The sequence below is a fragment of the Triticum aestivum genome, chromosome 2B, assembly GCF_018294505.1.
Source record: "Triticum aestivum cultivar Chinese Spring chromosome 2B, IWGSC CS RefSeq v2.1, whole genome shotgun sequence".
Taxonomy (NCBI): domain Eukaryota; kingdom Viridiplantae; phylum Streptophyta; class Magnoliopsida; order Poales; family Poaceae; genus Triticum; species Triticum aestivum.
The window spans coordinates 220,821,222-220,833,274 of NC_057798.1; the positions used below are offsets into that span (position 1 = coordinate 220,821,222).

Sequence of the window (12,053 nt, forward strand, 5' to 3'; positions counted from 1 at the left end):
TGAGAACAATAGCGTGGTGTGCGTAACATGTGTGAGTGGATGGTGTATGGATTCTTGTTCCATTTTCTTCTTAATTTGATGATACACATATCTCCTGCGTGTTTGAGAAAGAAAATCGCATTGTATATGTGCCTATCAACTTCATTGAAACTTGCCTGACAACTTTTTAGTGCCTTTTATGTATAATGTGCGGCATTTTGTCTGCGGATGGCATGACAATTTCCACCTATGTAGCATTTGCATAGCATTTTTTATGTACACAACATTGCATGGTAACTTGTGTTGCATACATGGATTTAATATCAGATATAGGTGTACCAAAACCCATGACGTGAGCGGCATGGGAGGAGAGGAGGAGGGCGGCGTGGGAGTAAGGATGAAGGTAGAAGAGAAAATCAATAGTAAAGATTATGCAATGAAGTGTTTGATATACCATTAGGGTCAACTAAACCTACTGCTTCTATGTCATCCCCATCTCTTGCGCGCGCCGGGGGAGGGGGCGGGGGGGGGGGCAAAAACAATGGCGGAATGAGAGGAGATGGAAACGTATAGATAGTGTAGACATCTTACTAAGAATTTTAGGGAAAACAAAAAAATATTTAGAACTGACATGAAAAGGCATAACTGCGCAAAATTGTTCTCTCTTGACAACAAAAAAGGATGTTTGGTACAGAAATCTCCAGAGGAAGTAAAACTAAATATATTTGCAATTGTGTGATATCAATGGGTCATGTTCACAATACACTTCTCATTAATACTTTTTTACAAAAAGGCCATCATGGCTTGCTTTATTGAATGCAAACATTGGTTTCATCATCCACTTTTGTAGCACTGATCTTGTTTTACTTGATGTTCGGCATCTCTCACTGAAAAGTGGGATGTTTTGTGCTCACGTGGACAGGGAGACCTGAAATTTGATGACACGTGTTAGCATCGGTCGAAATATAAAAATTCTACGTTAATATAGTGTAGATAAGAAAGTGTGAAATATGAAAAATGAGAAGTAGCAGATTTACTTAAGTGTCAAAAAATGAGAAGTAACAACTTTACTAAACTATCTGATGAATTTAAGTAAAAAAAAAGGTGAATGTATAATATCTTAAAACATGAATCATTCTTGAAATGTTAAATACAAACATGAATGCAAGTGGGCCATTTCCTATCGATCTAGTTGTACCTAGGCACCACTGTTAATCTGTTCAATTATGTAAATTTTTATATTAAATGCTCAGCCTACGAAAACTAGTAAGGATTATTCCTTCGCAATTTAGAGAATTAACTATTCTCAACAGGGAGCCAACGTGTCCAAAGGGAATTTCATACCTCCTCGCTCACTGGAAGCTTATTGAGCATATTGACAATGTTCTCTATGGAAGGTCTCTTCTTCTGATCAATCTCTACACACTGTAGACCAATATTGATACATGCTTCTACTTGATTGAAACCATGTTCTTCTAACTCAATGTACTCACACATTATTTTCTCCAGTGTCCAATTTTCTTTTACCTACATAAAAATGTGAAACTATCATAATGTAAGGAAATCAACTGAGAGAATATTCTCAATTTTAGTCTTCAAAAGATAAAGTATATTAATTCTTACTCCATCAATATATTTCCTTGCATGCTTCTGGTCAGTGCTAGAACTATTCATCTCTCTCGTGGATATCTCCATTATGATTAGGCCTAAACTATATATGTCTGACCGAGCCGAGATTTCGCCATTGTACAGATACTCCGGGGCCATGTACCCACTAACGGCATTAACATCAAGATACTAATCAGCATCATTAATTGGAGATGTGAAAATGAGTTTCACATTACAGTATAGGAACAAGATAGCTGATATATCATCATAATAGACATGCAGTAACTTACATCGATCCCACGACACTTCGTGTGTTCTTTCGGGTTTGATCTTGGCCGAATATTCTGGAGAAACCAAAATCCGCAATTTTCGGTGTCATGTTGTCACCCAGTAGTATATTCTGAGGCTTCAGACCCAAATGGAGAACGGGACTAGGCAAGGTATGTAGAAAATGTATACCTTCACATATTCCCTTTATTATTTTAAAGCGCATATCCCAATCAATGCTACTGGATTCACCTGAAGTAACATGTCATGGAATTTTATAATTTATCTAAGATGGTGGATAAAGACGATAACAATATCTCAGAATAATAACAACGGCAAAGATCTTGTGAAGTGAAAAATCTCCACCAGAAAAACAGCACGATTCTTCTATTCATAACGTGTGATGATATCCTTTTTGCTCAGTAAATTACTGGTGCGGAAAAAGAGGACCTTATGCAAAGTCATGCTAGAACTCCAAACAAGGTGCATGAAAAATAATACTAGCCCGGATAGTAAATGATACTCCTATGACATACCAAAAAGATTCTTGTGAAGGCTCCCCTTAGGCAAGTATTCATAGCAGAGTACAGTGTCAGTGATCTCTGCAATAATATATCGTCCGTTGCTCTGCACCAATTTGTTTTGTGCTTCCCGGCAGTAGGCAACCAACTTGACGATATTTTCATGCTCGAGCACCATAATATTCTGAACCTCATTCGCGAATATTGTGTCACGTGGTACAGGCGAATTTTCTGCGAGCTTCTTCACAGCAACCACTCCATCGTCCAGGATCCCCTGTTCAATGTCACAAAAAACTAATCTAACTTAGCACCTTCCCGTATCAACATCTGAATTGACGGAAAAAGTTGTGGCAAAATCATACAGTACTACCTTATAAACTGACCCGAACGCGCCCTGACCAAGTAGTAGCTCACCGGAGAAGTTATTTGTGATTTTGCTCAAGAAGTCTAATGGTAGCTCGTTCGGTAGGCTCTCCAGGGTCATACCTCCGGTGGCCATTAATTGCTGATGATGTAAGAAGCTGCCGATGCGATCGATTACAACTTGCAATTATAAAAGCAAGGAAGTTGCTAAACAATATCAGACTAAGGATGCACAAGGAAGCTGTATCTGGGAATAATTAAGCAGTTCGTCAAGTGCACTGACCTTGGAGAGGAACGCTCCTCGTCCGGCGTCCGCGATTTAGGATCCACGCTGGGAAGAGAACACCGGGAGAGGGAGTGAACTTCAGATCTGAGATGAATAGACTACTTGCTGCCGGTGCCACTGCCCACTAGTATGTGTGCAAAGCAAAAGGAAAGAAGAAAGGAGATATTTCTATGATCGGTTGACTTGACTGTCGCTAGCTTGGGTCCGCCCTCATCAGTAGACGCGGTTTGGTCTGATTTTGCTTTTGGTTCAGCTTCCTTGTCAGCAGATAATTTCGGTCACATGCATTTTAAAAAAGACTTACGATCTATTCATCAAACATAATGTGTTTTGGCTCGTAAGCATTTCGTTACTCAACTCGATATGTTCATATCAAGTGCATCACGCTGAAAAAACGATATATTTTCTGAGACAGGAAGCCAAAAAAGATCCAAGTCAACACGTCATATTCATGTGTAATCACGAGCATGCAGTTCTTTATCTTATATAGTTGTGTAGATTGCTTCAAAGTCATCCCATATTCGGTTTCTGCAAGAGCAGAGAAGCTATACCCAAAAGGGAGCATGATAGAACTTCGGTCAGTACGTGACTTAAGAAACTGTCAGATTAGAAGTACACGCTGTTTGGACCAACGAGTATTCTGTTGGAATTCTTCACGAACAACCAGCATTTTTGGCAACAACTTCCCATGTTCAGAACACACATGTACAAGAAAAATAAATACATCCTACCTCGATTACCAACACAGCCACACAAACATCTACAAGTTGAACACACACGCTTATTTCTGGTATAGAACTGGGGAAACAAATAGTGTTATCAACAGAATAATTTGACAGGTCACGCTCTGTCTCCCTATCAATTGGCGCTGACGAGAAAAGCATGCTGGCACACTCCACATTCGACTGTTTCAGAGCCAGAGATTGGAACTTCAACCTGCAGTTCAACATTCATTTAATATGTTATGTTAGTGATCAATCAACAATTATTACAAGACCATTTTATATTTCAGCTATACACTCCCTATAATCTGTGACGGACCTGAAGATGGACTGTGCAGGTAGGGCACGCAACTTCTCGCATTCTTGTTCCAGATGCACCTCCAGACGCCGTCCCTTTGACAGAAGAAATTTCAAAAATTTGCTGCATTACTAATAATGTTAAAAAATGCACTTCATGGGAACATGAAAGTACCTGAAGACTTGCGATTCCTCTCCAGTTCCTCCTGTTGATCAAAGGATTTTTTTGTTAAATCATCAATTTCACAGAACAAATCACATTAGCTTCAGTCTTCCTTCGTAGTCATAATAATAACCATAATGGTAACATAATTTTCGAAAATCTAACTAGTAATCGGATCTAGAATAAGGTTTCCAAACACTAGATTAAGAATGTAGTTACTACAGCAATAGACACTGCACAAAAAATGTAAAGCTGCCAAAATAACCATACTTCATTTGCAAGAAGTTCAAAAACAAGATCTAATGTCCCTTCAAATAATAATGCTGCTACTCTGGGCTTCCACATTTGGTTATATATTTTCCAGATTCAACAACAACAACAAAGCCTTTCCGTCCCAAACAAGTTGGGGTAGGCTAGAGCTGAAACCCATAATTCTGGCACATGGATAGCTAACTTCCTTCCACACACCCGTCCATGGCTAGTTCTTTGGTGATATTCCAGTCCTTCAGATCTCTCTTTATGACCCCGACTATCTTGGCATTTCCAGCAATTCAGCACGATTTATCCGTCTGCTATGCACTGGTGCTTCTAGAGCCCTAGTGTTGTATATGCCCAAACCATCCCAGATGATGTTGGACAATCGGTGCCACCTGGCTATCACGTATATCATCATTCCTGGCCGATCCTTTCTTGTGTGACCACATTCATGTCAACATGAGCACCTTTGCTACACCTAACTGTTGCACATGTCGCCTTTTATTTGGCCAAAATTCTGTGTCATACAACATCGCAGGTCGAATTGCTGTTCTATAGAACCTGCCTGTTAGCTTTTGTGGCACTATTCACCGAGGAAGCTTGGCAGCACTTCTTCCATCCAGCTTTGATTCGATGGCTCACATCTTCATCGATATCACCATCCTTCTGCAGCATTGAACCCTAATATCGAAATTTGTCCTTCTGAGATACCACCTGTCCATCAAGGCTAACCTCCTTGTGGCTAATAGTATTGAAAGCGCACCTCACGTACCGTTTTAATTCTACTATAAGCCTAAAACCTCTCAATTCCAAAGTCTGTCTCCACACCTCTAACTTTCTATTAACCCCCTCCAACTACCGTCGAGAAGCACCACATCATACACAAAGAGCATACACCATGGGATATCACCTTGTATATCCCTTGGGACCGCATCCATCACCAAAGCAAAAAAAATAAGGACTTAAAGTTGACCCTTGGTGCAGTCCTATTCTAATTAGGAAGTCATCCGTGCCGTTATCACTTGTTTGAACAGTTGTCCCAACATTACCGTACATGTCCTTGATGAGGGTAACGTACTTTGTAGGGACTTGTGTTTCTCCAAGGCCTACCACATGACATTCTATGGTATCTTAGGCCTCCTTAGGTGCATCTGGAGACGGACCTTCACCAAGTCAATGAACACCATATGCAGGTCCTTTTGCTCCATGTATCTCTCCATAAGCTCTCGTACCAAGAAAATAAACCATGGTCGACCTCTCAGAGTCCCAGGCATGAAACCAAACTGATTTTTGGTCACGCCTGTCATTCTTCTTGAGAGGCGCTCAATGACTCTCGCATAGCTTCAGTTATGGCTCATCAACTTAATTCCACGGTAATTAGTACAACCTTACACACACACACACACCCTATTCTTGAAGATTGGTACTAATATACTCTGCCTCGATTCTTCGGTCATGGTCATCTTATTTGACTGGAAAATGAGGCTAAAAAGCTCAGTTAGCCATCTTATTGCTACGTCTCCGAGGCCTCTCCACACCTCAATGCGGATACAATCAGGGCCCATCGCCTTGCCTCCTTTCATCCTTTTTAAAGCCTCCATGACCTCATACTCCGGGATCCGTCACACAAAACGTTCGTTGATATCGTCAAAGGAGTCGTCCAGCTCAATTGCAGAGCTCTCATTCTCTCCATTGAAGAACTTGTCGAAGTACTCTTGCATCTATGCCTGATCTCCTCGTCCTTCACCAAAAGACAATCTGCTCCGTCCTTGATGCATTTGACTTGGTTGACATCCCTCGTCTCCATCTCTCATATCTTGGCCATCTTATAGATGTCCCTTTCGCCTTCATGTATAAACGCTAGTAGAGGTCCTCGTACACCCTTGCTTCCCTCACAGCTCACTTTGCAGTCTTCTTCGCCACTACTATGTTGTCCACACTCCTATCCAGGTGTAGGCTTCTGAAACAGTCAGTCTCCTTAGGCCTCCTTATAGGATAGGAATATCATAGGAATAGGAAAACCATAGGAAGCGAGATGGCATGTATCTCATTTCCTATAGGGAAAGGGATGTCATTTGACTCATAGGACAGGAATTTTTCCATTAGGCTAATGTTTTTTTGTCCTTTGAAACGTGAAAGATTGGTTCTTATCCTTCATAGGAATAGGAATCAATTCCTAAAAACCAAAGGGCTTCAAAGGAATTTTTCCTACAAAATTGCTATCCTATAGAATTCTTTCAAAATTCCTATAAACGCCTTCTGGACATCGTTGTTCCACTACCAAGTATCTTTAGCTTCGCTTCTACTTTCCTTGGTCACCCCAAATTCCTCTGAAGCCAACTTCCGAACACAAGTCGCCACCTTCATCCACATATTGTTTGCGTCACCTCCTTCCTCCCAAGAGCCCTCCTCAATAACCCTCTCCTTGAAAGCCTAAGGTGCCTCTCCCTTGAGCTTCCACCACTTCGTTCTAGCGACTTTGGCTCGCTTATATGATGGACACAAATTCAGAAGCGGAAGTCAGCCACCGCAAGCTTATGTTGAGGGACAACACTCTACATGTCCTTACAATCTAGGCAAGCACGCTTGTCTTCTCTTCTCGAGAGGACCAAATCAATATGGCTAGAGTGTTGACGACTACTGGAAGTCACTAGGTGGTATTCTCTCTTTCTAAAGAGGATGTTAGCTACGGTCATGTTGTAGGCTAAAGCGAAGCTTAAGACATCCTCCCCATCTTGATTCCTGCTGCCATAACCAAAGCCCCCACGCACCCCTTCAAAACATGTGTTAGATGTACCCACGTGTTAGATGTACCCACGCGGCCATTGAGGTCTCCATGAAGAGCTTCTCGCCAATAGATACACTCCTTACCATGTCCTCCCAAAGTTCCTGGAAGTCCCTCTTGGTGCTCTTATTGTGGCCTACTTATGGGGCATACGCGCTGATAACATTGAGAACCAAGTCCCGAACGACCAGCTTGACCAGGATAATCCGGTCTCCTTGCCTCTTGACGTCTACCACACCATACTCGAGGCTCTTGTTGATCAAGATACCTACTCCATTTTTGTTTGTAGTTGTCCCGGTGTACCACAACTTGAAGCCGGAATCCTCCAACTCCTTAACATTATGTTCCTCCATTTGGTTTCTTAGACACATAGGATATCAACATCTCTCCTCACTGATGTATACCCTACGTTCCAGCTACCTAAGCGGATCCTACTAGGCTCTTACCCTTCGCACTTTTTAGATCAAAACGAAAAAGAAGAGAAATCAAAGTACGGCTAGGGGGCTCCTTTTAGCACAAAAGTAAGTTCTCTAATTTAGCCGTAATCGGCGGAATTGGTTTGTGGCCAAAACTATGGCAATATTCCTTTTCCATTGGCATCCAAGTTCATTTTTTGCCACTTATATGGGTGTATCGCATAGAGAAAGGGTCATCTAGTATATTACCTTCAGTTTTCTTGCAAGATCTCCATGACTTTGCACTGTGGTAGATCTGTTGGCAGCTTCCTGTGCCATACTAAGTCTCTGAGAAACCTCTGCCTGTGGAAGAGAATTATTATGAGAACTTGGCAGCATCTCTACACGTCAAGCATATTTTCACACACAACTATCAAAAGCTGGAATATCTACACGTCAAGCATATTTTCACACACAACTATCAAAAGCTGGAATAGTTTAGTGCAGCGAAATGCTTCCCAGAATACAGCCGCTACACTGGTAATAATAATGGAAGACAAATAAATGCAAAGGATCTAAGCCACTGAGTAGGAAAAACACCACCAATAAGAAACACAATAAAGAGCTTTAACAAAATTGAGTGATGATAAAAACAACTAGAGCAAAGTCAAGGACATGCTTAAGGAGAAATACTAAGCAACCCAACAAAGGCTGAAGAGCTGTAACAAACTTGGTGACGTAATTCTTTTTCCAGTTGGCTAGCAGAAAAAGAAAGAAAAGTACGGATTGGGCACCTTTCTTTTAATAAGGTAATTATTGTCAACAATATTTGGAAGGAAACAGAGAACTAGAAAGTGAATACAGCAAACGTTAAACTAAGTCCACACAGTAGCAGAACATACCATGCATCTATCGCAAACTCGGACAAGTGGAGCATTATCTTCAGCTGTCAGAGCAATTCTTCCTTGGCTGCATTTATCACAGAAGATCTCGCCACAGTTCCTACAATGATGCTGGAACAAAGAATAACAAACCCATATCATACATTATAACTTCATAGTTCTGGTGATAACATGCATAGCTGAACAAAGCTACTATATAAATTACCCTGCGGTTGAAATGACTGAAATCACCAGCACAAGACTGGCATTTCTTAGCAGCCTCATCTGGAACCTGAAAGTGGAGACACAGTAACATCACATGTTAAGTATACTGCAACCTTTAATCAAGAATACGAGAAGAAAAATATTCATAAGATTATTAAGAGATGGAGGTCCCGTCTGAATTAATTACTTCAAAGAGTTAAGAGTTTAAGGGGTCATGGATGACAAGAATGCTCCTAAACAGTTCTAAAGAAATAAGTAAATTGATGCGTTTCAAACAATCCTGTGACTACCATGTAAGTAAATGGGTATTGAGCAGCTTCATCTTACCCAATGATCTTTCACTTCATCAACAGGTTTCGCAAACATCCAATCAAAACCTTTTTTCTTCTCATTTGATTGTATTGAGGATTTACCAGCATCTACTGTTCCTTTGGCTCTTGCATCTTCACCGATCTCTTTAAACTACGTTATAGAATCACAAAAGTAAACAAGGCTTAATCTAAGGAAGAAATTCTTAATGCAACATGTAGAATCAAACAGAGTGTCAATTATGTAGTTCCAAGCTAGTAACCAATCTGGGCAACACAAATATCGAATGTTAACATAAAAATTCATGTAAACAAAAATATGGTTAAAATAGAATCAGCAAGATAGGAGCAATTCAAACACAACAAGTGTAACAGAACAGATAAAAACATGTTCACACACAACAAAAAATTGGCATGAGATTTTGCTCATCTGGTCATACTATAGAAGGCGAAATATTCATAAAAAAAATACATATTTCATTTTTACTACCTATTTTCGGTACAAAATATATGTCATTTCAGTACTAAACAGTTCTCACCAAATAACCCTATTGATGGTCTATCGGTATTAGTATTGACTGATCAGCATACATGGGCAAACCATGCAAAAAAATAAGACATTAACTCCTTATTTCTACAAGTATGGAGTTAAAATAACATGTAAAATGAACCAGAAGTACCAAAGCAACACCATAGCATGGATAAATAACTAGAGTAAACCATTCATACTGATAATTATTACAGATATAGTTGAAATGCTAAGCAGCAACACTGCCAAAGAAACAAAACTAAAAAATATACAGACATTAAAGCATTGAGAAGAAGGATTTTCACTGTTTTCAGTATAGCTAGGAGGCTACTCAAGGATGGTGAAAAGAGAATTGTGGTGAGTACCTGGACTGTTGCTGCTGTCACAGTGTCGAGCAAAGTATTAGAAGTATAGCTGTTTGACTTCAGCCTTATTCGCTTTGCTTCAAAATCTACTGAAGTCTTTGCCCAAATCGCAAATACAGTTGAATCCAAAACCTAAATAAGCAGAGTGTCAACCATTAGAATACTCTCACTACTGTGTATCATATCAGTGATGAGAAAATATAACCATAATCTTCTGCAAAAATGTTGTCCAACACACCTCCCATTTCGTCAGTGTATCAAGGGGATAAATCCTTAGGGTCCTGCTTGTGCTGGGATCAAGCATGCGGATTCCATCCAGACCAATCTGCAACAGCATAATAATTAATAAGTACAGATTTCTTGTATCATAACAATCCCACTTACCATCAATATGGACGTTGGAACAAGTACATATATGTAGTGAAGAAGGAACATCATAAAAACCATTGCACAATATCATAATTTCGGACTGAAACAATACCGATATCTTATCGTTAATGAAGTTACCTGGCAAAGCACATCGGTAGGGCTTCCGGCACCCTCTGGCAGCAGCTTAACCCGAAACTTTTGCGCACCACCACTAGCATCCTCATGGGTTTCTGCTTTTGGAACAGCCCTCGCAATCTTCCCAAAGCTCCCACCCACACTGCCGCCCCCGCCGCCGTGTGGCTGCTCCGCCCCTCCGGAAGAGAGTCCAATCGACCGGCCGTAGTCATCAAACATCGCGGCTCCTGACCGGGTCGGCGCCGTGCCCCGCGCGCCGTACGGCTCGGGGCCTGCGTCCCCGGTATAGGCATACGCGCCCTCGTTCAGGTAATCGTCGTCGCCATACCCAGCGGCGGGCTGCTGGTAGCCTCCACCGTAGTACGGGGCATCATAGGGAAGGGGCGGTGGGCTGGGTTCCGCTGCGGGAGTCGGCTGGGTGGGCTGCGAGTAGCTGTAGTACGGCGCCGGCGTGGGTTCCGGGGGGTAGGGCGTGGGGTTGTAGGGCGGGTACCCGGCGTACTGGGGCGGCTGCGTGTAGGACGGGGCGGATGGCGGCTGCTCGGGGTAGCCGCCGACGGAGTAGGGCGGCGCGGAGGCGTAGCCCCCCGGGATCGGGGGGTCGGCGGCGGCGGGGTGGGGGGTCGGCCCCGGCGGCGCGTACTGGTGAGGGTAGTAGTGGCCCGCGGGGGCGGAGGAGGCGTAGTCGCCGCTCCCGTGCTGCATCGCCGGCGAGGTGGAAGGCGACGGCGATTTCCTCTCTGTCTGTCTTTTTTTCCCAAAACTCTGATCCGATTCGATGCTTCGCGATTGCGTTTGTTTGCAGGGGAAGAAAGGGTAAAGAAGGTGGGGGTTCGTTTCGGAGGTTGACGCGTTAGCTCTGGAGCGTGTCCGCGCGCGGAAGCCGTTGGATCTCGTCGGCGGGTGGAAGTGGACGGTCGCGATGGTTGCTGTGGTGGTATTGGGTTCGCCTTTCGCGGGAGTTGTTTTGTCTGCCGCTCTGACTACGCGTCCGACACGGCGGGTTACTGGTGTGTGGATCGAATTGGGCCGTGCGTGTCCGTCAGCGTAAAGGCCCACGTGATACGGATTGGCTTTGAAAACCAATGCTTTTTAAACTGCAAATTAATGATTTAATTAGAAGCAACTAGTTAACGAGCGCTCCTTTGAGAGGCTCACAATGATCAGCGCCACTTGGCGCGCTCTCAGCCGTCCGCCACGTGTCGCGCTCTGGACGCTCCCTCTAAGGTTTTTTTCCCGCATGCGTTTTCGGCCTTTTAAACGGATTTTTCCCGGGGTTTTTCGATGTTTCGGTTTTGCATCGGTCTTCCTTAACTTTTGGAACAAAAAAAGAAAAAAAAGGAATTTTTTTGCGAAAAAATGTGTTTTTTTTTCGCGAGAGTCACGGTTTTGCTTTCGCGAGAGGCATGGTTTTGTTTTCGCGAGAGTCACGGCCACTTGGGAACGGAAAAAAAAAACGTGTTTTCTGTTTTTTTTCTTCCACGAGAGGCACGGTTTTGCTTTTAAGAGAGGAACAATTGTGCTTTCAGGCCGTGCCTCTCGAAAAATGAAAAAAAATGTGTTTTCTGTTTTTTTCGAGAAAGACACGGTTTTGCTTCTG

The 12,053-nt window shown here is 42.5% G+C and overlaps 1 protein-coding gene across 1 annotated transcript; it reads right to left on the reverse strand.

The window, feature by feature from the left end:
* Nucleotides 1–685: 685 nt before the first annotated feature.
* LOC542816 (protein FREE1) lies at nucleotides 686–11,265 on the reverse strand. Its single transcript, XM_044467202.1, has 17 exons — nucleotides 10,457–11,265; nucleotides 10,188–10,274; nucleotides 9,950–10,081; nucleotides 9,075–9,209; nucleotides 8,749–8,814; nucleotides 8,544–8,654; nucleotides 7,912–8,004; nucleotides 4,219–4,249; nucleotides 4,066–4,139; nucleotides 3,022–3,960; nucleotides 2,746–2,896; nucleotides 2,391–2,649; nucleotides 2,047–2,106; nucleotides 1,878–1,931; nucleotides 1,603–1,753; nucleotides 1,324–1,524; nucleotides 686–907 (listed from the first exon to the last, which is right to left on the reverse strand). The coding sequence occupies exons 1-10, from the start codon at nucleotides 11,156–11,158 to the stop codon at nucleotides 3,883–3,885; spliced, it is 1,509 nt and encodes a 502-aa protein (XP_044323137.1). The 5' UTR covers nucleotides 11,159–11,265; the 3' UTR covers nucleotides 686–907; nucleotides 1,324–1,524; nucleotides 1,603–1,753; nucleotides 1,878–1,931; nucleotides 2,047–2,106; nucleotides 2,391–2,649; nucleotides 2,746–2,896; nucleotides 3,022–3,882.
* Nucleotides 11,266–12,053: the final 788 nt, after the last annotated feature.